The sequence below is a fragment of the Manihot esculenta genome, chromosome 12 (assembly GCF_001659605.2).
Source record: "Manihot esculenta cultivar AM560-2 chromosome 12, M.esculenta_v8, whole genome shotgun sequence".
NCBI classification, from domain to species: domain Eukaryota; kingdom Viridiplantae; phylum Streptophyta; class Magnoliopsida; order Malpighiales; family Euphorbiaceae; genus Manihot; species Manihot esculenta.
In genome coordinates, this window is record NC_035172.2 from 1,128,531 (window position 1) to 1,151,973 (window position 23,443).

A 23,443-nucleotide genomic window follows, 5' to 3' on the forward strand; every position below is an offset into this window, starting at 1 on the left:
GAGGTTTGACAAATTTTGGATCTGTGTACCACCAAATCTACAGCTGAATCTGGAAATTTAATTTTATTTTGTTGTAGGACACTATTTCATGTTATTTGCCAGTACTTCTTGGCTTTGGCATTTGTACTTCCTCCTTCCCATCTCACCCACCATTTCAACCAACTCATTCCTAAATCGTTTTCCATTTAATTAAAAAGATTTCAAGTTCAAGTTTATTTATTTACTTATTTTTATAGTGAAAAATAATAAATTTAATTTCGTTATGTAACGTGATTGTTATTGAGTGTAGAGTAATTTGAATGTATAAATGGACATTTACTATTGTGTTATCTTTATAGGTTGTTTTCATTTCTCAAAAGTGAAATCAAAAAGTGAAAAAAAAAAAAAAGAATTAGAATAATTTGTCATACCATTTTGTAAGAATAATAGAAGGAAAACAAAAAGAGAATCTTATAAACACAACTTTTTCTTTCCTGATGTTTACAAGAGAGTAAAGATGTTGTGTATTTAATCAAATAATGCATAAACGTGACTTAAAAGAACCTAAGCTTAATCATCCACATAGATAAAGATGCTTTAGAACTCTATTTACTAAGTGGTCAACTAAAAAAGCGAAAATAATAATAATAATAATAATAAATTGGTGTAGATTTAATGTCAAGAAACAACCAATTTGATAGAGATGCAATAGACTCTATTTAATAAATGCTTAAATTAAGTCAAAATAAAAGATAAAATTGTATAGAATGAAAATGAGACAAGCAAATTTCAGATTTACAATGACTGAAAAGCCTACTACTTTCTGCAAAGCTTTCATTTAATTGCTTCTTGAGTTGACAGTTAGGGTTTTATCTTACAAGAGAAAAGCAACACAACAAAATAAAGTGGGCTTTTTCTTCTTCTTCTTCTGCACATCAAGGGAAAGAGACATCCAAGGTTCATTTAACAAATGCATACTCATTGAATTTTCCTACTTGTATTTTTGTAACCACTGAATAAAATTATAATTTAAGTGTAAAAATTAAAAAAATTCAGTTTATTTAAAATAGACGATGATTTTATTTAATTTCAAATATAATTAAAATTTATAATATATATTTTTTTACTATTTAAATAGACACAGACGGACTGGATTGAGCCCATAGAAAGAGGCCTTGGATTGAGCCCAATTTGAAACTAGCTGCCTGCTCATCCGCCGTCGTCAACTTCAGCTATTAGTCATACTCACAGGCCATTAACGCTTCTCTGATTCGCGAGTTCTAACCTCTCAACAGGTACTCTCAGTTATCTCATTATTCAAGCGATTTCCACATTCTATATGTATTCACCAAATCGATTTTAGGTTTAGATTTCTTATTGAAAATTGGGGTTTGATTATGAGTTTATTTGATTTGAAATACTAGGGTTTTTTAAAGGTCGTAAGGATGAGCTTTATCATGGAATTCGCTGAGAATTTGATTCTGAGGTTAATGGAAGATCCGAAGGAGAGGGATCGCAAGTTCAGGGAGCATGTATATGCTGTGAAGGATCGATGCAACAAGACCAAGGAGATGTGGAGTTATCCTCTCCGCCCTTATGGATTCTGGACATTCGAGCGCCACAATGCGCAGCTCGCTTGGGATGCTCAGATTAGTCAGGTGCCTGGCCGGAGGGATCCCTACGATGACCTCATCCAAGAAAGCTATGGCTCCCCCAGATGAACATTAAGGTTAAGTTTCTTCTTTCAATTATTGTTTTGAATGCTGGATTGTTGGATGAAGTTGGTGATGTATATTTGTTTTTAAGCCATTTCTGAGTAGGCTTCTCTCTTAGAGAGTTGAATAGAGGAAATTCACTATGCATCTGGCTAGGATCATAGTGGAGAAAACCGAGCTTTTTTTGTTTATCATGACACCGAACTTCATTGTATTTGTCTTCCAAGTTATTGAGATTGTTTAGAAAGTTTTTAAGACGTGAAAATTTTTGCTACAATTCTTCCTTTCTGACTTTTCCTTTGATACCTAAACTAAACTCGACCAAGATGTTATTGTGCTGCAAAAAATTATTTAAAACAATTCTACTGCAATTCTTGAGTCCTGATGAACATTTTCGTTACATCGAAATTGAGAATATGAAGTTGTTAAGGTGGTGCAATGAAGTTAATTTCAGAAATGCAGGTTATTTCGTTTGAGTTGTGATGTACTTTTGTCTTTATGATCCAGTTTCGTGTGTTGGGTTTGATTTGGTTGAGTGATTATTGCTCCTTTTGTTTTTTTCATTATAAGGTCTATGCCTAAGGTGGTGCATGATACCTGCTATTCCAATTGTTCTTGATCCCAGAGATCCACTTGAAGCAAATCCATGTTTCTTTCCCCTAGCCACTTTAGGATTTGTATTAGACTAAAATTTATCTGATCATATTGAAGACCAGCTAAATTAGCTTCTGAGGCTAGTTATGCGAGTCTGATTTTTATTTGTCGGAAGATCATAATTTATTGAATGGACAAAGGCCCAAGGCCATTACATCAAGATCATAAACACATGGGAAACCTCTAGGGCCCAAAGCAAATACAAGAACAAAAAAAGCCCAACCCTAGAAACCCGAATATGACCCATAGAAATCGATCCAGTAGAAGAGGCATCCAACAATTTGAGCCGGTTGCCGACCATCTGGAGAAACTAGCTTCAAGAAGACGATATTGTAACCTCCTAACGACAGTAGTTATGGAGATCATAAGAAAATTGACGGAAGAATAAGAGGGCAGAAAGCAAACAACGGCCAAAAGGATAGCGAAACGGTGTCAAGATGGAAACCAACTAAAAGCCACCAGATCGAAGCTGGAAAATCAATGAGCACGCCAACCTTAAGGACCACCAACAAAAAACCAAGGCAAGTTTCAACAACCAAGTGAATGCTGTCAAGGTTGGAGTGGTGTGCTCTTCGGCGATCCACTTGCGCCTTCCGGGGCTAAGCTCCACGAGCCACCACTGTCGCACCGCTGACGAATTTGGACCAAAAGGAGCGCAGGATTGAGAAGCCACCTTTGCATGCAAGAACAAAAAAAAAACACACCAAGAAACAAGCAAAGAGCATATCAAAGCTAATCTCTCGAGGATATCCACAGATCTGCTAGCAAAACAAACAAAAAGAATTTATACAGCCCACCCAGAGATGGGGGAGAGAAAACCTACTCTCCGGCAGGAGGAACCGACTTGCAGCAAGGCGAGGGAGACGAAGCTACTAGAAAAAACCAAAGAACTTTTGAGAGGAAAATCCTCTCTCTAGTTTAACTAGGAGAGATGGAGTTTTAATTCAACAGCACAATTGATTTGCGAGTCTCTGATTAGGTTGTGTTTTAAATGGAGACTCTGTCTGTGAGGTTTTATTGGTGTAATTAACTAGTTTGAAGAAACTGAAGTGAATAAACCCTATGAGTATTTGGTTCTCGTGTCACAGTAAATTAATGATCAGTGAGTTGTTTGGTTATTTTCATAAGTTTTGCGATAAATCTTTCATGTTACTCGTTCCTTCAAGAACAATTGGCTTGGATATGCGCCATAACTTCAGCAGATACGCAAGTAGATGAAAATTTTTTGTTGGTGAAACTGGACCAAACTCATCACTATATAAATGAATTAATATTTGATTCGAGGTTAATACTAGAGTGCATCTAATTGAAGTTCAACCTTATATGGGAATGGATTTTAAATGAAGAATATATATCAAGTGCATAAATTTAGATATAAATATTTGACTTAATGGTCGTTAAGCTTATTCTTATGTAAAGTTGAGCTTACAGTTAGCCGCTCACTTAATACTATAGCAAATCTATATACTCATTTATTTGACTGTGATTTCTTATTAATTATATGGGTTTCAATGAGAGCTGGGTAGCAAAGCTTAGCTGATTACAACACAGCGTGTCTTGACGTAGAATGAAAGTCGCATTTTCAACCTTTCTACTGTCAATATTGTGGTTGGTCTCCTGCATTGTTTATCAGCTTGTTTGTGATAATCTTTGAATATTCCTCACTATTTCATGATTTTGAATAATTTGTCCATGTCAACTCATTTTATTGGGTAATCATTTTGTGTGTTTACCTTGTTTGCCCACTAGTTCATGGTTTGTTATAGTCTTGAACATTTCATATTATGTAATAATTTTGAATTTTTTACTCAAATTCGAGATTTTGACAATCATAACCATGATTCCAATTTCATTCATATGAACCACATTGGTTTAGATTAAATGTTTTAATAACTTGTTAATTCGACCGAATACTGGTGTTTATGATCATCTAACATTTAAGAAGAGTGCTATTTCATAGTATGGCATTTAGTATGAAACATTTTATTTTAAAATTTGAAGGAAGTTTGAAGGTTGTAATTTATACCTGATAATAGGTACTAACCAAAGCGTATGTATGTATTAATGGGAAAAGCAAGGCGATTCAATTGAGGTATGAATAAAAGTCAGGTGGGTGGATTGTGCTTGCTCTCGACTCATTTATCACAGTTGAGGATTATTTTTAAGTATCTTAGCAAAATAGCTCCACTCTGACATGTTTGCCAGCCCTTTTTACCAAGACACGTGTGTTCGGAATATTATCCTCAAAAGTAATTACTTAGGCACATGGTAACTATTTTCAAATAAGACCGACTACTACAAACACGATTATTGTCCAAAAAACACAGAGCTGTATTTACAAAAACCTTTCACATTTATCACCACATTAACGAGTCCTAAAGATTCCATTTGCTGGCTTCCCATCTCTTAGCATTTCCGCCTAGACCCACGCACACTATCACATTTTCGCAAATCCCAATACAATTCAATGCATCCTTCTAATCCGAATCTGATGAATCATCATGTTTATGTTCAGTTCCATTTTCTTTTTTCTCTGCTTCATATTGCTTGTACGCCTTTGCTATTTCATCAATTGGAACCAATGGCACATATGCAAAGACTCTATAACCCTTCTGGGCCATGTCCTTAACAAGATAGTTGTACTTTTCCGACCAGTGGGCTGCTGTGGGAGTAGCCACATCTGCAACTTTGTGAACCACAGGAAACCGGTTCAATTTAATCCATACCTTTACCGATTGGGTCAGTGCAAAATGCCTAGACTCTGTGGCTGCATAACGCACTGCAGCACGTGGTCCCCCAACACTGGCCTCATGCACAAGTTCCAGAACCTTTTGGGATGCTACCTGTAATAAACTCTGGGCTTGATTCACAGCCTGCTTAGCTACTGCTGGAGCATGCTTGTCGAACTTCCGTGTACCTTCATCTACCTGCGGAAGCCAAACAGTTCATTAGCTTTTCTTCAGTCACATGACCAAAGTAGTAAAAAAAACAAAATAATTGTTTCATCTGGGCTCATTCTCAATCCAAAATAAAAAAAAACCATTGAGTATAACGTTATCAACCTATAGTTTATTTTAAAGGCATAAAAGAGTCAAGGTTAGATACAACAACATAGAACAGAACACCCTGAGCAAAAAGTCACTAATGAATTAGAGTCAGTTATGAAAAATGCACTTCCAGCTCAAAAAACCACCAAGCAACAAAGAATAGTTCAGTTTTTGCTTGGGTGGGTTAGTTCAGGAAAAAAAAAAAAAGATAAATAAATAAATCGACTCAACCGATCTGGAAACATAGCTATAAACACTAAAGTCTAAAAGATTATGAGGCAGATCGACAGAAAAAGGCTAGTGAATCCATTTAGCGGCTAATCGAACCGCTCGCTGGGAAATCATCTCCGCGGAAATTTATAAATAAATAGAAACATTAAGCAACTCACTAGGAAGTCGTTCCGTTTCAATTCTAAAGATTACAGTAACCGTCGAATAATAAGAAGAAAAAAGAAAAGAAAAAAAAAACAGAAGAGAAATATTGGCCGTAAACTTCAAGAATCGGAAACTGAACAATCTAGGGGGAAAACAACAATCACCGTCTCTAATTAGGAAATGCTACATAAACCAAAAAAAGGTCAGGAATTTCGAGTTCCAAGCAAAAGGATCGTACTAAATTACCTTCTTATCTAGAAAAACTAGAAGATCATCAGGAACGTCCTTAAATTTCTGGCAGACTGGGTTCACGACAGCAGTTACAGCTCTCTCGACGGCCCCAAACGTAGATCTCAAAGGCCCTGAGTTCTGCTTCGCATAATCGTACAGATTGGAGACGCATATCAGCGCCTGTATAGCAGCCATCCTTGCGAACCCTAAGTGCTTCAATTCTGAATTCTTCTTCTCGTTCTCCATCTTTAACATCAAGCACAGATCGATTGCTATCTCAGCAAACAGATCAACACTTGAAACAGTTAAGAAAAGCAATCAAGAAAGGAAGAGAAGAAAACGGACCTTAGAGCGTAGAAATGAAGGGCAGATTATTCTGTTTCTCTGCGTTTCTTTTCAGCTGCTTCTGTTTCTTCTTCTTCTTCTTCTTCTTCTTCTAGTGGCTCGTAACTGAATTTTCGGGTATTGGGGTTAAAGAGCTGCGTTTTATAGAATGGAGAATGGGAGAAGTGGTATAAGAGACGTGGCAGCGAATCTGAGCCGTTGAAATGATCGAACGATGAAATGGAAATCTTGGTGGGGAGTAGGGTGGGTCCCGATTGGATCAGAAATAAATCTGACATGGGCAATCTGTAGAATGGAGCCAGGAGGTTGCTTCTCGAGGAGAAAGTAGAGGGTTCGGGAAGACACGTGGCATTTGAAGAGAATGAAGTTAGCGATATTCAAAGAATTTTCTTTTGGTTTCATTACAATTTTAAGAGCACGAGTTATTATGGTAGTAGATTTTATATTATTGATTTAGTTATATTAATTAATTATTAACTTTTATTAATAATTTATTTTATAAATATATATTAGTTACATATTAATAATTTTATTAATTTTATATAACCACATATTATATTATATTGTAAAAAATATAATAATATTAATTCAGATGATTAAACTAACGAGAGTCACTCTCTCTAGAACATTTTCTAGGACCGAATGACAAGAACTAGAGGCGCAATTTATTTTTAATTGTTTTTGCTTTTCAGTATTTAAATTTATAAAGTTTGTAAAGTTTGAAAAGTTTAAGTATTAAATAGATTAAACTGACAAGAGTCACACTCTTTAAAACATTTTCTTGGATTAAATGAGAAGAACTAGAAGTATAATTTCTTTTTAATTGTTTTTGCTTTTCGGTATTTAAATTTATAAAGTTGAAAAGTTTATTTATTAAATATATTTTTATTATAAGTGTTGTGATGAATGATTAACCTCTTTTTTCTAAATAAAATTAAAAATTTAATTTTTATAAATAATATAAATATTTATTAAAAATATTTTATTTTTTAATGATTTAAATAAAATAATAAATGTAGTTATTAAAAAAATTATTTTTATTGATAGTTGGTCTTTAAAAAAAAATCTAAATTTATCATAAAAAAATTATTTATTTATTTATTTTTAATTTCCATCAATTCAAAGTCTCAAATAAAAGAGAATATTATTTCTTTATTCTCATAATTTTATACTCTCTAATTTGCCATCTTCCCGCTAAAGTGTGTGAGTTGTACTAATAAACGTATAATTTACTTAAAATAAATTAGCTAATCATGAATCCAACTTCAATTATTATCTTTCATTTTGGATTTGTGTATGAAGACAAGGAGAGGTCAACATCCTAAATCAAGATGATCCAAGATGCCATCCTATTTCATCTTTCACCTATCTTTGTATCCATTCGCTTTCAAAATTTTTTATCCGACAATGTCATTGGCTCTTCTTTCTAGAGGTCGCATCCGAAAAAGACATTTGCGAAGAACCACCATACCTCAACCATCAAATTTCCAACCTAGGGGCTTCCTGGAAATTCCATATTAATTTTAATCCGTGGGCTTCACAATTTCCCTCTGTATGTACGATTCCGATTTGATGTGATATTAGTTGAGAATAAAAATTGGATTCGATTCCTTAATTTTTAAGAGTTTAAAATTAATTTTTTATTTTAATTCTAAATTCTAATTCCAATTTAATCTTTCACACATTAGATTATAATGTTCTAGCATTTATTTTAAATTCGAAAATTAATATTAAATCTTTAACATCAAAATAATAATAAAAACTATAGCAATACTATAATATTAATATTAATAGCAAATGTATACGGAAATAATATTTTATAAGAATATTATTTTGTTCTGTATATATATATATATATATATATATATATATATATATATATATATCTTAATTATATCATTTCTAGTTAAAAGTGTGCATAAAATTAATAACTAAAAAGTATGATACATTACTAACATTTGATATATAGTAATAATTTTGATAAAGAATATTTATCCAACAAAACAATCAACATAAATTAAATTTGCTAGAATTTAGTTTTTATTCTAACTTTTTTTGTTCAGTTGCTATATTACATGATTTTTCAATTTGGTTTGAAACACTAATATTACAGCCTTCTTCCCTGGGTAAGATGAGAACAAGAAAATGGTAAAACAAATATATTATATGACATTGAAAAAACAATATTTATATGTAATTCATTAGGAGAAAATAAAAGTAAAGTTTCACTTAGGTTTGTAAGTTGCATTTCCCTTGGTCCAGAGGGCAAAACAATGGATTCCTTCTATTTGGGTTTCCTAGCTTACTATTTATTTTAGGGGAAGTGGATTTAAGTTGGCAAAATGCAAACCAAAGTACCTCTAAAATAACAGTTTTTGTTTTGAACTGATCTAAGACAACTCTATGGAACCATTTGCGGTTTATTCTTATGGAAAATACTTACACCCTTTATATAATATGCAAAAAGAATCCTTTATAGAAATCCACTTCTCTTGGGTTCGAAGATCTTGTAATCAAACTGTTCATAGCTTAAACAAAAAGTTCATTCAGAATAGCTCCTTTCATAATAATCCTTTTTTCAGATGAACTTTATTGCATCTCTTTCTCCTTGAGGATGTCTAGTGTTATCTCAACCGCAAAACTTAATAATAAGAAAACTTGAAAAATCTGAGATTAGAGATATTAAAGGTGATTCCTGATATACCATATTATTACAGTACTAAAAAAAACTGCAAAGCAAAAACCAGGAAGTACCAGTGTGGTGTGTAGAATCGATCGATGTATTTAGGAAGTAAAATGATATCAAATTTACTTTTCTCTGCTCGTGATATTATCCCATATCATGTTAGCAGTTGTAGATATGTGTAAACTGTAAATTGTTATGCTTGCTTCCTGTAAGACCTCTAGAAAAAGCTACTTCTTTCTATTCAAAATAAGAGGAAACTCCATGAAATTGAGCTCCGGAAGCTCTCAAACGGCTTGAGATCTCTGGCGCTTCACGTACTGAATAATTGGCTCCTTAACCTGCCAAGGTAATAAAAGGTCTCACCAAGTGTATTAAAGATAGAGCCTATGCAATACTCACCAGTCCTGCAATAGTATAAAGGTGATGAAGCTGAACTATATATATTGCTTCATTCCCTGGAGAGAAATTTGAAGCTTACCGTGCTTGTTTTCCTAGTTCTTTTGTCTTGAGTAGATCTGCTGCAGATGACTGTGTCTGCCTCATCACAGTAATTTGTGGTTCCATTTGCTCTGCCATTTTCATTTCCTGGAGCGAAACTCTCTCTTGAAGCAACTGGCTGTGCGTTCTAAAAGCAAACCATCAATTAGTCGGGCCGTGGAACAGTTAATAGGATTTATAGTCCGATAAAAAACTAACCTCTGCTCTGCTTGTGGGAGTGTTGCCAACTTCCTTTGTCCTTGAGATAGTCTGCTCACTCATGCTTGATTCATTTTGATTAATGTCGGATCTAACCCTCATGCGTGTAAGATCTGATCCTATTGAATGGAGGACACCACAGGTTGAGTTATCCCTGTGGTTGTTCCCTGATAAACATTTCATGGTTGGAATTGCCAGTGTCTAGAAAGTGTATAGTACATGAAGCAAAACTGAATTCTTGGAAAACTCATGGCACATACCTATTTTCTGGAATTCTAGATGGCTGGACTTGATACTTTGTTGATTGTTATCTACATCCTGGTCAAATACAAAAGAATTTGAAAAGATTCTACAACTAGATTTTTTTTTTCCGACTACAACTAGATAAGGAAGCAGTGAAGTAGTGATTTTCTTGTCACCATAACATTATTGTCCAAAGCTTTCTTGACTTCTATAAGCTTTTTCTCAGTTTGACTTGAATGAATAACGCGCTTGCCTGTGACCAATAACAATTAAATAATCATAATTAGGCCTTCGAATTATGAAAATGAATACCTTCTACTTTAACAACATACCCAGCCTACGGCTGCCTTTAGCCTCAAGGAAACCGTCTCGGGTCATTTTCTCAATTAATTTGCGGACAGTTGTCTGATTGGCCTCTCCATCTAGCTGGGTCTGAAGCTTTGCCACTGTCACATATTTCAGAGGAAGAGAATGATATAAAGCCTGAAATTGAAGAAAGTGAAGTCAGTATATATAATGTGGAAATCAATTAACTGTGATCTTTAGTGTTGGGAATAGTTGGTTTGCCTATTAAAACTAATGCTAATATTTTTATTCACACAACTTCAAAAGAAAATTGGGAGAAAAAAATAAGATTTAATTGAAATGGCAATGATAGAAATACTTTAATTAAAATCATTTCAATGACAATTCAAATTTAAGGGCTTCGTTTGATGGCTAGTTTTAATTTTAATACTTTCAGAAATTCTGGAGACTTCTAACGAAGTAAAAGTAGTTAAACTCTTATGAGAAGACATTGCATTCGAATGCAATCATTTACGGTGACAATAAAAATTGCTCTGCTAAGATAATTTACCAGTAAGCTTAGGTCTACATAGACCACACCTCATCAGAAACACAAGAAAACTCACCCTCATGTACATGTGGTCATCGATCCGGGGAGCTTTGTTATCAATTGAAACTGCTGGGCCCTCCATTTCCTCTTTCACTAAATTGAACTCAAAGTCGGATTTCTAGTATTGTATTCCATGAAAAAGAAAAGTATTAAAAACCCAAGTCAACAAGCAAATGAGGTTGTTTTGGTTAACGTGAAAAGAACCTTCTGCTTGTCTTTGGCGTAGGTGTCTGTTCCAGTTTTTGATAAAAAGCCTTCTTTTACAAGCTTGTCCATAATTTCTGAAATCAATAGAAAAGGAATCAAGATGGCTAGAGCACATGCTAAGAAAAATAAAATTTCTGCGATGCCCTTTCCACTTTAAGCTTTAACAAGTATCTCAATTACCTTCAGTCAAAACCTGCATTAACAAACCAAAGTCAATTATTGACTAAAAATTAAATTACGATGGTGCGCCATAATTAATTTTTCCTACTACGCCTGCCCTCCCAGACCCCCGAACTCCATGAGAAGAAATCTAGAGAAGAAAAGGACGAAGCAACTCTTACTACTGAGATATCTGGGAAATTGGAGAGAACGTCATTAAGCCCAATAGTATCGAGGTGATGGCTAGCGATCCAGTCTTTCACCCTAGCCAATTGCTGTTCATCCTCATCTGGATCCTGAGTGTCGTCTGCACAACATATAACGGATCATTAACTTGAAGAAAAATGAAAAGAAATTTCTAGAAACCAAGTCGATAAATACTAGTGCAGTTTTCTCCTTTTGGATTTTGAAACTCTTTTAATAGCTAACTCCCTTGTGATGTGAACAGTTACCTTCATGAACCGTGTCATTGTCTTCCTCTGGTCGTCCCTTTTCTGCCAAGATAAGTACTCATTACTTTCAGCGTCAAACTCTCCAAATTCTACTAGCAACATGGAAACGAGAATTAAAACGATGGTGCAAAGAGCCATGTAATTACCCACTGGTGCAACTACATATTGGTTTTCTTGTGATTGGTCAACCTGAAATTGAAAACAAATTTTGAATTTAGAATGCGCAAGTTAAATCATTGTACCACGCATCTTTATCTAATTGTCCTAATTGAAACTCATGTTAATCATTTGAGAGGCAACTAAAGCATAACAATAAAGGCGTATAATAACTTCACCTCACTGTCAGATTCAGAAGAATTGTCCTTCTGTAGAGAATCAGCTCCTAAGCTCACTTCATCCTCTTCCATATCATCATTTTCATCATCGCAAGGATCAAGTACGCTCCTTACCTGTCCAAGCAGGCGTTAAACAAACGCTGATCAGAAACAGGAACCATGAACAGGAAATTTAAACCATCAGCAAAAATTTTAGTCCTTACTTTGAGAGCAAGTACAAAATGCTTGCTGTTGACGTTCCCAACCTCCATTTTGAGAGGGCTTTTGGTCCAAGGGTTATTGGCCTCCTCTTCTGTGCAGCTCCTGAAGAACGGAGGTTCATAATCTGCTGGCTGCAAAGCCAAACAATTGTATGATATTGTTGTTTTTTTAGGTTGTGTGAAAATATCTAAAATGCTTTCTCAAGCTCTTCAACCAATTTTTCACCCATATTCAGAAAGACAAAATTTGTGAGCTTAACAAAACCAAAAGCAGCTCAAAATACGTCCCACTTGTATCTGACCAGCCTGGCTGTATCAAACCAGCAAATCAAGACGAAAGAAAAAGCATAACCTCGTAAATGACCTAAAATGCTTTTTTTTTTTTCGAAAAATTAGGAAATTTATGTTCTAAATCATAAAGAGAAATCACTTGAGTACAAAAGTATAGAATCTAATTTTAAGAATGCAGATAATGGAAGTACCGTCACATCGTCATAGTAGAGTAGTTTCATCAGTATTGTGCGCTGAAAGAGGGTTAAAAAAAAAGCCGATTTCTTCCAGTCAGCATGCAAGTATTGTTAAATGTCTTTCAGGCACTTTTGAATCAAAAGGAAGGCAGCTTGCGACATATCAGATAACACATGCTTTAGTTGCTAAATGGATTTACCTCTTCAGGCATCCTATCCAGAGTTCTCATCAACTGAACCAGTGTACGGATCATTTTACATGCTGAACTCCTGAATATCCAATAAATTGGGAAAAAATTATAAGTTTTGAACGTAAACAAGTAGGAAGAGGATTAAGATTTAACGATAAGACACTATTGAAATCACCTCATCTGATTGGGAGTGACCTCTGTTGTGGAGTTACATTTGAATGTGCCTCCCTGTTTCTTGTTTCCAGTGCGATTGATATTCATTGAAACATCTTGACTGTCAGAATTAGAATAACCGAAGGAAACTGCAAAGAAAGAAAAGACATGCTACTGAAACTGACCCAAACACCAGTTCAAATGTAAAACAAATAAAGGTTATTTGCAGGAAAAGCAATCAACAATTATCAACTAGAAGTTTCCAGTGACAATCACTGCCATACAAACTGCCAAGCTGCAATTGGTTACTGTTTTGAGCGTGGAAAACGAGAAATTATTTTTTTTGGGTAAATTATATTCTAATATAATTAATAGATAGTCACTCTATTTTTAAAAGATGTTGTTCTATTCTAAAATCTGTTAAAAAAATATATATTTTTTTAATTTCAAAAACACTCTTTGGAAACCTCGCCTATCGCTCTTCTTCGTTTACTCCCCTTCACATTACCTCTCAATTAAAACATGTAATATTGGCTTTGATTGGCTTTCAACGAATGGTTCGAGATTAAGTGCAACCAAAGTGGAGCTTTTCTAAATAAAATCAATATGGAGCTCCTTAAAATTCCTGCGTGGCTGGGCTAACCTCAAAAGTCCAATAATGTCATCGAATTGTTCCGGCATGGAGATTTATCATCTGCTGCCACTCAATTGGACAGGAAGTCCTTTCTCTATTTTCGACTACAACGTATTCACTGCAGTAGGTTGTGATACTCGTGCTTTAATGATAGATAATCCCCTCCAACGCCTCGGGTGTGAGTAAAAATGCCATCGCTGGAAGGATGTTGATTGGCGAGAAAAGCTTTCTAATATCGTAAATGGTTCCTCTGGAAATTACTGGATCTCGGTAGATTATTGTGATGGCATCGATTGCAATACCATTTCTCAAAGCTAATATTACATGTTGACAATGTAAGGGAAGTAAATGAAAAAAGAGGGAGATGGTGAGGTTTTTTTAAAAGGTATCTTTAGAATTAAAAATATTTTTTAATGGATTTTAAGATGAAATATCCTTTAATTTTAAAAATATAGATATTAATTTATTAATTATGCTAAAATATAAGAATTAAAATGTGATTTTTTTTTTCAGTTAACTATCCTTTATTCAAAAATCAGAAATCTTACTTACACGCATATTCCTCAATCATTGGGCCTTCCATTCCCTCACAAACGGAGAACAAAAGCGTCTTCAAGTACTTCTTCTGTAATGCATCATAAACACCTACAAAGGGATAGCGATAGAACTGTACATTAGTTAAAGAAATTGACGACGGGAGGGGACAAGACCGATAGAAGATAGACAATGATATTAATCTGGAGACTACGCACCTTTCTCCATCCAATCAATCAGTCTACGAGACTCTGCATCCATAGGCATCAACTTCTTGATCTTCATCTCTGTTGATTATATCGTAGTCTCAAATATAATAACCAACCAGCATCTCATATTCTTGTGCAAAGGAGAAAAAAATGTATATGGCCTAAGCATACCTAAAGCGGGAACAGACTTATCATTGAAATACTTCTCTGGAAAGAGACCTCTGATGTAACTAATATTGAATATGGCAATACGGAGAAGGTTCCTTGTCTATTCAAACATCATACAACAGAAGATCAAGTTTGAGTGGAGAGAAAACAAGGAAGTATTACTAAGTCGATTTCAAGTGACCATTAATTTTAAAAGATTTTACAGATCTATTGACATAAAAATGAAAGCAGCTTACAGTAAACAAATTTATGAGCACAGAAATTATGAAATAACTTCAGGAAGCTTTAAAGACTCTAGGCTTCACCGAAATTACGGAAATACGAGACACCGTTTTTTTTTTTTTTACCAAAACTCATGTCGAGATCGTAAACCAGAGCAGCTCTAACCATGAGGATGCAAAAAAAATTATTTAGAAAATCAGAGGTCGAGTAGCGGGATTAGTAGTGTCAGCAAACAATCAACAAATATTCAGGCATTAGATTGAAGTTCAACGCGTGAACAGGTTGCTATAAAATAATGAGCTAACCAGATCAGTCTTAAACGGCATTGAGCTGAAACTTTCACATCAAATACACATTCGAGAAAACATAGTATTCTGTATCCAAAAATTTTCATCTATTTGAAAATTTAGACACGAGAGAGAGCTCAAATTTTATCTAACTAGCATTCCATTGCGGTGTTTAAATAGGAGTTTTTTTTTATAAAAAAAAAAAAGGAAGCAACAACATGATTAAGGCTATATTTAATATTTAGCCAAAGCGAGCTCACTTTTCAGAATTAACTTAGAACTGAAAGCTCTAACAAATGCGAAAAACTATGAATTAAACATAAACTAAACAAATTAAAGGAGAATGATAAAGAACAGAGTGATGATATCTATAATGTAGAAACGGTTTAGCTCGCCGTCGATACCAGAAGAAGAGAGTCCTGCTCGGTGATCTCCGTTTCTTTAACCCTCTGTGCTACAACCTGAAACGGAAACCAACGAATGAGCTCAGATTTAGAAGAAAATGAAGGATAAATGCAGTAGGAAAAGAGGCAAACTAAAAAATGAGAAAGAAATGGAGGATCAAGGAAAGGGAGGCTTTCTCTTCGCACCATGGCTGTGGAGTTCCTAGAGACAGATGATAATTTTGGAAAGGGAGAGAGCAAAAGCTAAGTAGAGAGTGTTTGGTTCAGAAAATTTGAATCGGAAAAAAAATGATGGAGAATGGCGCGAGAGGGGAGGGAATTTCAACTTGGGGTATATGAAGGCCGTTAGGATAACTTAACCGCGGTTAAGCAGTTACCCGCTTACCGTCCTTAATCGTGGTTAACTGAGGCACACAAAATAAATCGCATGTGGAAAAAGTTGGATGTTAATCGTCAACATTGGGGTAATTTGGTCATAGAAAAATTGGTAGTTAGACATGTACATGTCCAATGGGTGGTTAAACCTTCCATGGAGTGGTTTTTCATCTAAATTTATGGATCTTTCCTTCATGCACATTTCAGCCTTTCCTCCAAGCAAATTACTTGAGGATGACTGGTGCTGAAAACAAATTTTATCTAAATGATTTTAATTCTAATAATTTAAATATGGTTGTGTGTATTTTCTCCCTTTTTCACATAAAATCATTTCATGCCCTTTACTTTAACTTCATTTTACTTACCTTTCAACTTTTAAATAGTAAATAATCAGCAAGTAAATATCACACTTTAATCACATAAACTAAATTATTTTATAATATGAAATTTAAAGAGATGAAAATACGAGGAATATACATATATGCATTTAACCTTTAAACTATTTATCACATTTTTATTTAATTAATTAGAATTACGCTTTCGATATCTATAATTTTTATCAGGAAAATTATAGGAAAGATGTTGAAAACTATAAGCCTAAATTTAATCAATTAAACAAAATTTAAAAAATGTTTCAATTAGAATTACAATTAAGTTATCCAATTTAACTTAAATTGTCCTGATTGAAATAATTGAATTAAATTATACTTTTACGAAAAACTTTTGAAGTTTTTTCACATTTTATGAAATCAGTGGCTATAATTATATTAAAGAGAAAAAGAAAAAAAAAAGTACTTGAAAATGGCTAATAACGGCAATTTAAATATTTTAGCAAAAAGTTTACCGCGGTTACTTTGAATTTATATTACTTTATTTAAGCAGGATGACCAGGACACCGATTTTCACTAGAAAACGGCTTATGAAACCCGAATTGGGATTAGACGACTCCGTATCACAATTATCCACAGCACCCGGTCCTCAAACAAGCTCCAAAATAGCAAAATCCATTTCGTATTTCCAGAAAAGTCACCTCACTGATCCAACTCGCTTTGACACCGAGAACCACCATGTTACATAACCACCAGCATTGGCACCTATGAGGCCATATAACTTGAGAGAGTAACCAAACCATATGCAACACATTACATGAAATTGCCATTGATTTGTTATAGCCTCCAAATTCTTTTATAAATATCCCAAAAGAGTTTAAATAAATCTCTCCAAGAAACAAATTCCATCACCTTCAAGCTCATAATAGAACACGAGTACATGTATATTAAACCACTATGAAACTTTTTATTCCAAACTAACCTCATTGAATATAACTATAAAGCACTTTGACATGTCCTCTCCTTGTAGGAAGGCTTTGAACTGTTGAGAGCAATACAACAATGGAAACATTTCCCCCTATCTAGTTAGAATGGAAGCAGTTCAAATTTTAAAAAGCATGCCAAGGACATCCTCTGCAAGAGGGGGTTTCCTCAAATTAAACTGTATAATAATATAGAGAATTAAGTCTGCATTAGAACTTCCAATTCACGTTGAGGCTCACCTTTCCAAGGGATCTCCCCTATTTGAATGTAGAGGATAAACAGCTGCAGCAATTTTGTCCCAAAGATTGTATTTCTTAGCAATCAGCGGCCTCACATCTTCAACCCCAACTAAGCTCTCCAAAAATGGAATGAGTAAAAGCAATTCTTGATCTGAACGATCATCAAACCAGCTCTCAATTGGTATACCATTGTCCACTTGGAACCCAAACGCCTGAGAAGAAAGGAAAACTAACTTTTTGAGACTTGAAGTTTCAATAACTTCAGAACTTTAAAAGAAAATGTTGATTACTGGTAGAACTACATACACTAGGTAAGAATGGTTGCTTTTTAAGTTCACAAGCATGGTTCCTAAATACATCAGATAGATAGTGATAGTTGACGCTTCTGTTATGGATACACATAAAATCAATTCACAAAGTACTTTCTCAGCAAGTCCCACAATTTAAGTTTCCCAGCATGTTCAAGATCTGCTCAACAAATTAGAAGTAATATTGACATCCCACCCCAAACACTCGGTGAAATTCTTCAATTAATTGTAACATAAATTATTTTCATGCCATTAAGATACCTCTCCTCAATTGTATACCTAGTGCTGTCAGCCAGAAAAGCCCTACCAAGTAAACATAAAAAGCGAATGCAACACAACAAAATCAAAATCTAATATGGTGATACTAGTCATATAAGTTTCTTGAATACTCTAAGTATTCTAATGAAAACAGAAGAAAAGCTCAGGTAAATCAGTAACAATAAGGAATTCTCAATATGTACCTGAGGAGAGTTGTCAATTATAATAACACGTGCCAAATCACGGCCAAGAACTGACAAATCTTTGATGTAATTCCCCTCCACCAAAACACAAGATTCACGGTAAACACGATGGCGGAATATCTTCCTCTTTGGATCAAGCACATTGAGAAGCTGCTCCGCATAAATACTTTGACTAGCAGTAAATATAATGATCTCAAAAAGAGTGGAAACTTTCTCCATAAAATCTTTGAGGTGGGGACGGCATCGAACATAGACTGTATGCTCCTGGAGGTTAAAGTTCACAGGAAACGTGAAGTCTGCATCATCACAAAGTTCTAGTGTGGAGTGCACCAAAGTCTCTGCCAAATCAAAACTTCAATTAAAATCACTGAAGTATGAAGACCAACACGATACAGAAGGTAAATGATGGCAAAATATCCATGTCACAACTGTGCAATCAAAGATAAAATCAAAACTGCAAGTGTCAAAAAAAAAGTTAGAAAGAATTCTGCAACTTCACAAGTACAAGAAATCATGAAGTGGTCAGGCATATAAAAAAAGGGGCGCATCTGAAGGAGCTTGACGTAACATGTAAGTGCACATCTAGATCAAGTAATATAATTGATTAACAGCAAATAAAATGATGCATATGATAAACATGTAAGGGTCCAATTATTTCTAAAAAGTTCCTCACCGTCCAAGTCTAAAACAAGAGTAATAGGAGGGCAGCTTCGTGTCTGTTTAGGTAGCAGCATTGGCCGAAATGTGGGGACAACTGAGGACAGCTCAGGCAAGTTCTTTATGAATAAGTAAGGATCAAAGTCATCATATTCCTCGAAATCATCATCATCCTTGGTTGACATGCAATCTTGATCATACTCATCTACACATTCCAATTTTGAATTCTTCATGGCAAGATATATAGCTGAAACTTCAGATGAAAGGCCAGCCCCTTCTGAATCTCCATTAGAAGGAGAATTGACAGTATTTGTATCTACAGAAAATAACATGGATGATGTGTTTGGATCATCTCCTATGTAATTATGGCATGTCATCTTTTCATCTTCTCCTGAAGTAGACTCTAAAGTGTCTCGAGTAACATGGTGATCCTGCATATCAATATCTACATTTGGGTAGCATGTTCTACCCTCCTGGTGTAATTTCTGGTCCCCATTTTGAAACGATTTGAAGAAGTTGACTAAACAACAGAAATAAAAACCATTATAAGCAAAAGGGTTGAGATAGCAGAAACATTATACAAATGCACATAGGTAATAGCTTTACTGACAAAAAGGTCTAATATATTCATCTACCTCCATTGGCAATTTCCTCTCCAGCAATTTTAGACATGCGAAAAGCTGGAGAGAATATACATGGTTCCTCATTACAACCCTGCAAAACAAATTACGAATTATGCAGCAAAAATCTTAATGACCCTAACATAAATACTTCTACTTTCTTTATACTTGCTCTTTGATGTTGTGCATTTCCTGAGTCTATTGAATTATACATCTCCGCTGAGATATGACGATAACATAATGACAGGTACAACATGAAATGCCATGAACATGTTGACAAACCCAAATATGCACCAGACAATTACCTCATGATCACACAAAGAGGCAGCATTAGATGTCCCATTATGCCCTGAGCTGTATGTGGTATTCAATTTTGTAGCAGCAACAGGCTCCTCATTTTTCTTTTGAAGACTGCCTACTGAGTTTTGGAAGCAGAAGAAAATAAACTAATTTCATAACTGACTTGTTATAGTAAACTAGCAAATAAGAAGTTTTAACACTTACAAAATTTGCACAATGCTGACTTCAAAGATTTTAAAATCTCTCCCTCAGAACCCTAATGTGAGCACTGACAATGTGAGATGAAACATGATGCAACCATGATGTAAAAGCTCCATTTGTTTGGCACAAAATAAACTGTCAATGAAAAATCATTTCTTACAAAATGGCTTAACTTTTTGTTGTTTGGTGGCAATACTGAAGTTCAGTTAGATGGCATTTATATTATATTAGAAAATATTAATTTATTTCAGTGCATAAGACTTTTGGACTTGCAAACTTCATATTTTCTTTATAGTAAAATAAGAGAAAATTTGTTAAAAGAAGGAAATAATTTGTAATTACTGTTGGTGATCAATGAGGGGCACCAGTGATCCATGAGGGCTAGAGATTTCTCCTATTTTTACAAGTTTCTGAAAATCTCAAAATTACTTTCTGCTTCAAATCATAAATTGGTATTCTTGAAAATGGTCAGTTTGCATTAGGCTAAAAATTTTTCACCCGTGCCCAAACGCTAGAAAATATGGAACATGATTTCTTGGAACAATTTCTACCATATAAACAGCACCAAATGGGAAAATAAAGCAAAGAATGAAAGAAAATAATCACAATTTCATGTATAAATGAAAGGCATATCTTTATCAGCAAATTTAATGACTTTCAAGAGGAAAATGCATGTCTGAACTAATGGTGAAGTAAGGGATAGTTAAAATGCCCTTTATGATAAAAGTACCAATGTCAACAAGAGGAATTAAGGGGGAACAAGGGGGTAAGGAGAGGGGTGTGAAAAAGGTGGGGGGGAAAAGACTAATCAGACTAATAAGCATAAGATTACCTCAAATAACTAATAATATGTGTTGCTGGAGTTGAATAAGCTTAGGGAGGTAATGACATCAAAGATACGGTAATGTGTAATTTACATTTCACTAAGACAAACTATATTGCAACATCTTGCTAGATTCTTTTAGCAGTTAATTTTACCCACTACCAGGGATTACAAAAAAGGTTCTAGCTGATACTATCATGCATTTCAGTACCAAACAGGATAAAACAAGTCTAGAATGCAAAACTATGAGGCAATTATTTATGTTAAGATAACTACTGACCTTAATTAGTTTGGAATTAAAGGTTAGTTATTGCGTTATGTTGTTCATGAGATAGATAACCCCAATAATGATCAACTCTTGGAAACCACTGCCATCTCAGCAAGATTCATATCATACATACACCACCAGGAAGAAGGCAACATACCACATTTCTGCTTTCTAGCTGAAGATGTGATGAGCTCAGTGACTTTCTTCTGATTAGCTTGCACATTATCAGGAGCTTTCTTCTGAGTTCTAGAAATCCTGGGAGTGTTAAGTTCTCTTGAAGTAGTTCTTCCAGCAATTCTTTTCTTCGTTTGCATTTCCTCAAGAATCCTTTATAAATTCCAGAAGACTACTCCTACTAGCTCTCCTTCAGCAAAGCAATCCAAAAATTGCAAATACAGTCCTGACCAGAATATCCTATATTCATAATAATAATCAATCAAACATAGCTCGATGACTGTACACAGGACAAGAATCAATTATAGTTTAAAAACACTGTATTTTTTTAAGTACAGTACAGCACAACATAGGAAGAGTATATATATCTCAATGTGATTTAATAAGTACCAGATTATAGACAGAACAGCATAGATCCCTACTAAAGTTGAAAATGAACAACAGCAAATAAATCTTAGGCTTCACCACCTTTGAGATTTATTAGCTGAAGAAAGAAAAATCATGGTTCAAAATAAAATTGCTTCAAAACTTATAAAAGAAGCTCCCCTCATGGATCGTGGTCAAAAGAATTCCTAATTAATCGCCATGGCTTCATTTTTCTCATGAAGGTTGTGATACGGAAGAACTTGAAATTTCTTGGGTTAAAATTACTTAAAATGCTGTATAGAATACGTGGGCTTACTCTAATAGATTTATTACATCCATAAATGGCCACAAGTACAAATCTTGACTCATGGAATTTGAACTAAGGGTAAAAAAAGTTCAAACCCTTGAGCTTCAAATTGCATATGCAAACACAAGCTGAGTTTCTTCCAAAAAAAAAAAAAACTAAAAATCAGCATGACACAAATTCTTTACCCGACACAGCAAGCCAAATAAAAAAAAATCAATTTTCCGTAGTACTCAAAACAGAACCCCCCCCCCCCCCCCAAAAAAAAAAAAAAAACCATCTTCCAAAAAGAAAATAATGCTTAACAGATATCACTGGTAAGAACCAGCTGGAGAATGGAGCGTGTCAACTAAGGAAAATGCAAGCAAAAACCAATCAGAAAACAAAAGCTGAAACCCTAATCGGCCTCCAGTTTTAACACCTCAAACCTTTAAAAATGAAAAATCCACAACCATATTCAATATCGAGCATTTAAACACGTAAAATGCATCCCAACAAACTAAAATCCTACAAAAACACAACCACCAATCACACTATAAATAACATAAGTGGTACAGAAAGCTATCTTGAGCTGAAATATAAAAAGCAAGTTAAGCTCACAATTGCTTGCCTGGATCAAAATGGAGCTTGAATAGATTTCAGCTTGCGAATTAAATGACAGAAACGGATCCAGTAAGGTGATAAATTAAGGAAATGAGAAGACAGTGAGCTTGAGAAAACTAAAACCCTAGATTTAGACAGAGAAATTGATTTTGGGGTTTTGCTTTTGGAGGTTTTTCCCTCCAAGGGAAACGAAAAGAGAGGGAAATTGAAAAGGGATGGGAAATTATTTTTGCCTGAGCGAGGGGGTCGAGGTGATAAATATAAAATCGGAGCAAAAATGTTTATGGATAATCAATTATTCGTATAATCTTATATATTTAAAAATACATTTATACTTTTAATTTATTTTTTATCCTTAATTCTTCACCGGCGCAAGTAGAGTATTTATTATACTCGCTGTATTTAGAAACTGCGAACCCAAATGACGAAACGTGTTCAATTAGAGTCGCGCGTGAATCTGTTAGACAGAACATTGAATTTTTCGTTTGCTGATAACTGGATTTGTTTAGTGAGAAGGAAAACGAGAAAGAAAGACACAAAATTGTGTGCGTCCCGTTATTATATTTTGCTTCATTGGATTCCGTCCTGTGACGCACTGTCATTTTGTCTTTAATTTAATAACGGTGTTCATACTTCTTTTAAATTATATTAGGGACATGCAATTTATAATATTTATGCTTTGACCCCAACTTTGAACGGTGTAGGATGATGGGTGTTGTCGGATACCGATCCGATCAAGTTTTATTAGCTAATTAAATTCTAATAGAATGAGTTGGATTAATTATAACGAGATTTTGAATGAATTCAAATTTAAAATATAATATCTTTTATAGATTTAGATTAAATTTAAATTTTATTTATAAGTTTGTATTTATTATTAAACTTATTTATATAAATAATTAATTTAATATAAAAATATATATTTTATAATAATATTTATATA

The 23,443-nt window shown here is 34.3% G+C and overlaps 2 protein-coding genes across 12 annotated transcripts; both read right to left on the bottom strand.

The window, feature by feature from the left end:
• Window positions 1-4,621: 4,621 nt before the first annotated feature.
• LOC110628273 (REF/SRPP-like protein At1g67360) lies at window positions 4,622-6,505 on the bottom strand. Of its 2 annotated transcripts, none has more exons than XM_021774860.2 (3): window positions 6,347-6,505; window positions 6,017-6,247; window positions 4,622-5,275 (listed from the first exon to the last, which is right to left on the bottom strand). In XM_021774860.2, exons 2-3 carry the CDS (start codon window positions 6,245-6,247, stop codon window positions 4,826-4,828), a joined length of 681 nt encoding a protein of 226 aa, XP_021630552.1. In that variant the 5' UTR covers window positions 6,347-6,505; the 3' UTR covers window positions 4,622-4,825. The 2 variants fall into 2 exon arrangements, with proteins under 2 accessions (XP_021630552.1, XP_021630551.1); XM_021774859.2 differs by having other exon boundaries at window positions 6,017-6,273; window positions 6,347-6,458.
• Window positions 6,506-8,549: 2,044 nt separating this feature from the next.
• Window positions 8,550-22,783, bottom strand: LOC110628270 (meiosis-specific protein ASY1). 10 transcript variants are annotated; one of them, XM_021774848.2, is made up of 22 exons: window positions 15,675-16,335; window positions 15,489-15,545; window positions 14,579-14,675; window positions 14,417-14,485; window positions 14,217-14,309; window positions 13,053-13,179; window positions 12,887-12,956; window positions 12,702-12,743; window positions 12,223-12,351; window positions 12,020-12,133; window positions 11,831-11,873; window positions 11,685-11,726; window positions 11,415-11,539; window positions 11,254-11,266; window positions 11,071-11,147; window positions 10,883-10,984; window positions 10,304-10,454; window positions 10,148-10,224; window positions 9,989-10,046; window positions 9,729-9,895; window positions 9,511-9,648; window positions 8,550-9,370 (listed from the first exon to the last, which is right to left on the bottom strand). In XM_021774848.2, exons 1-22 carry the CDS (start codon window positions 15,675-15,677, stop codon window positions 9,317-9,319), a joined length of 1,848 nt encoding a protein of 615 aa, XP_021630540.1. In that variant the 5' UTR covers window positions 15,678-16,335; the 3' UTR covers window positions 8,550-9,316. The 10 variants fall into 10 exon arrangements, with proteins under 10 accessions (XP_021630540.1, XP_021630542.1, XP_021630539.1 ...); XM_021774850.2 differs by having other exon boundaries at window positions 9,511-9,657; window positions 9,729-9,847; window positions 15,675-16,333; XM_021774847.2 differs by having other exon boundaries at window positions 9,511-9,657; window positions 15,675-16,330.
• Between the last annotated feature and the right edge of the window lie 660 nt (window positions 22,784-23,443).

Coding starts and splice junctions, on each gene's coding strand:
- LOC110628273 (XM_021774859.2), bottom strand. CDS start 6,256: ATGTTAAAGATGGAGAACGAGAAGAAGAATTCAGAATTGAAGCACTTA. Junction 5,276..6,016: donor TAGTTTTTCTAGATAAGAAG/GTAATTTAGTAC, acceptor TGGCTTCCGCAG/GTAGATGAAGGTACACGGAA.
- LOC110628270 (XM_021774847.2), bottom strand. Junction 11,540..11,684: donor CAATGACACGGTTCATGAAG/GTAACTGTTCAC, acceptor TATGTTGTGCAG/ACGACACTCAGGATCCAGAT. Junction 9,658..9,728: donor CTCCCACAAGCAGAGCAGAG/GTTAGTTTTTTA, acceptor GTTTGCTTTTAG/AACGCACAGCCAGTTGCTTC.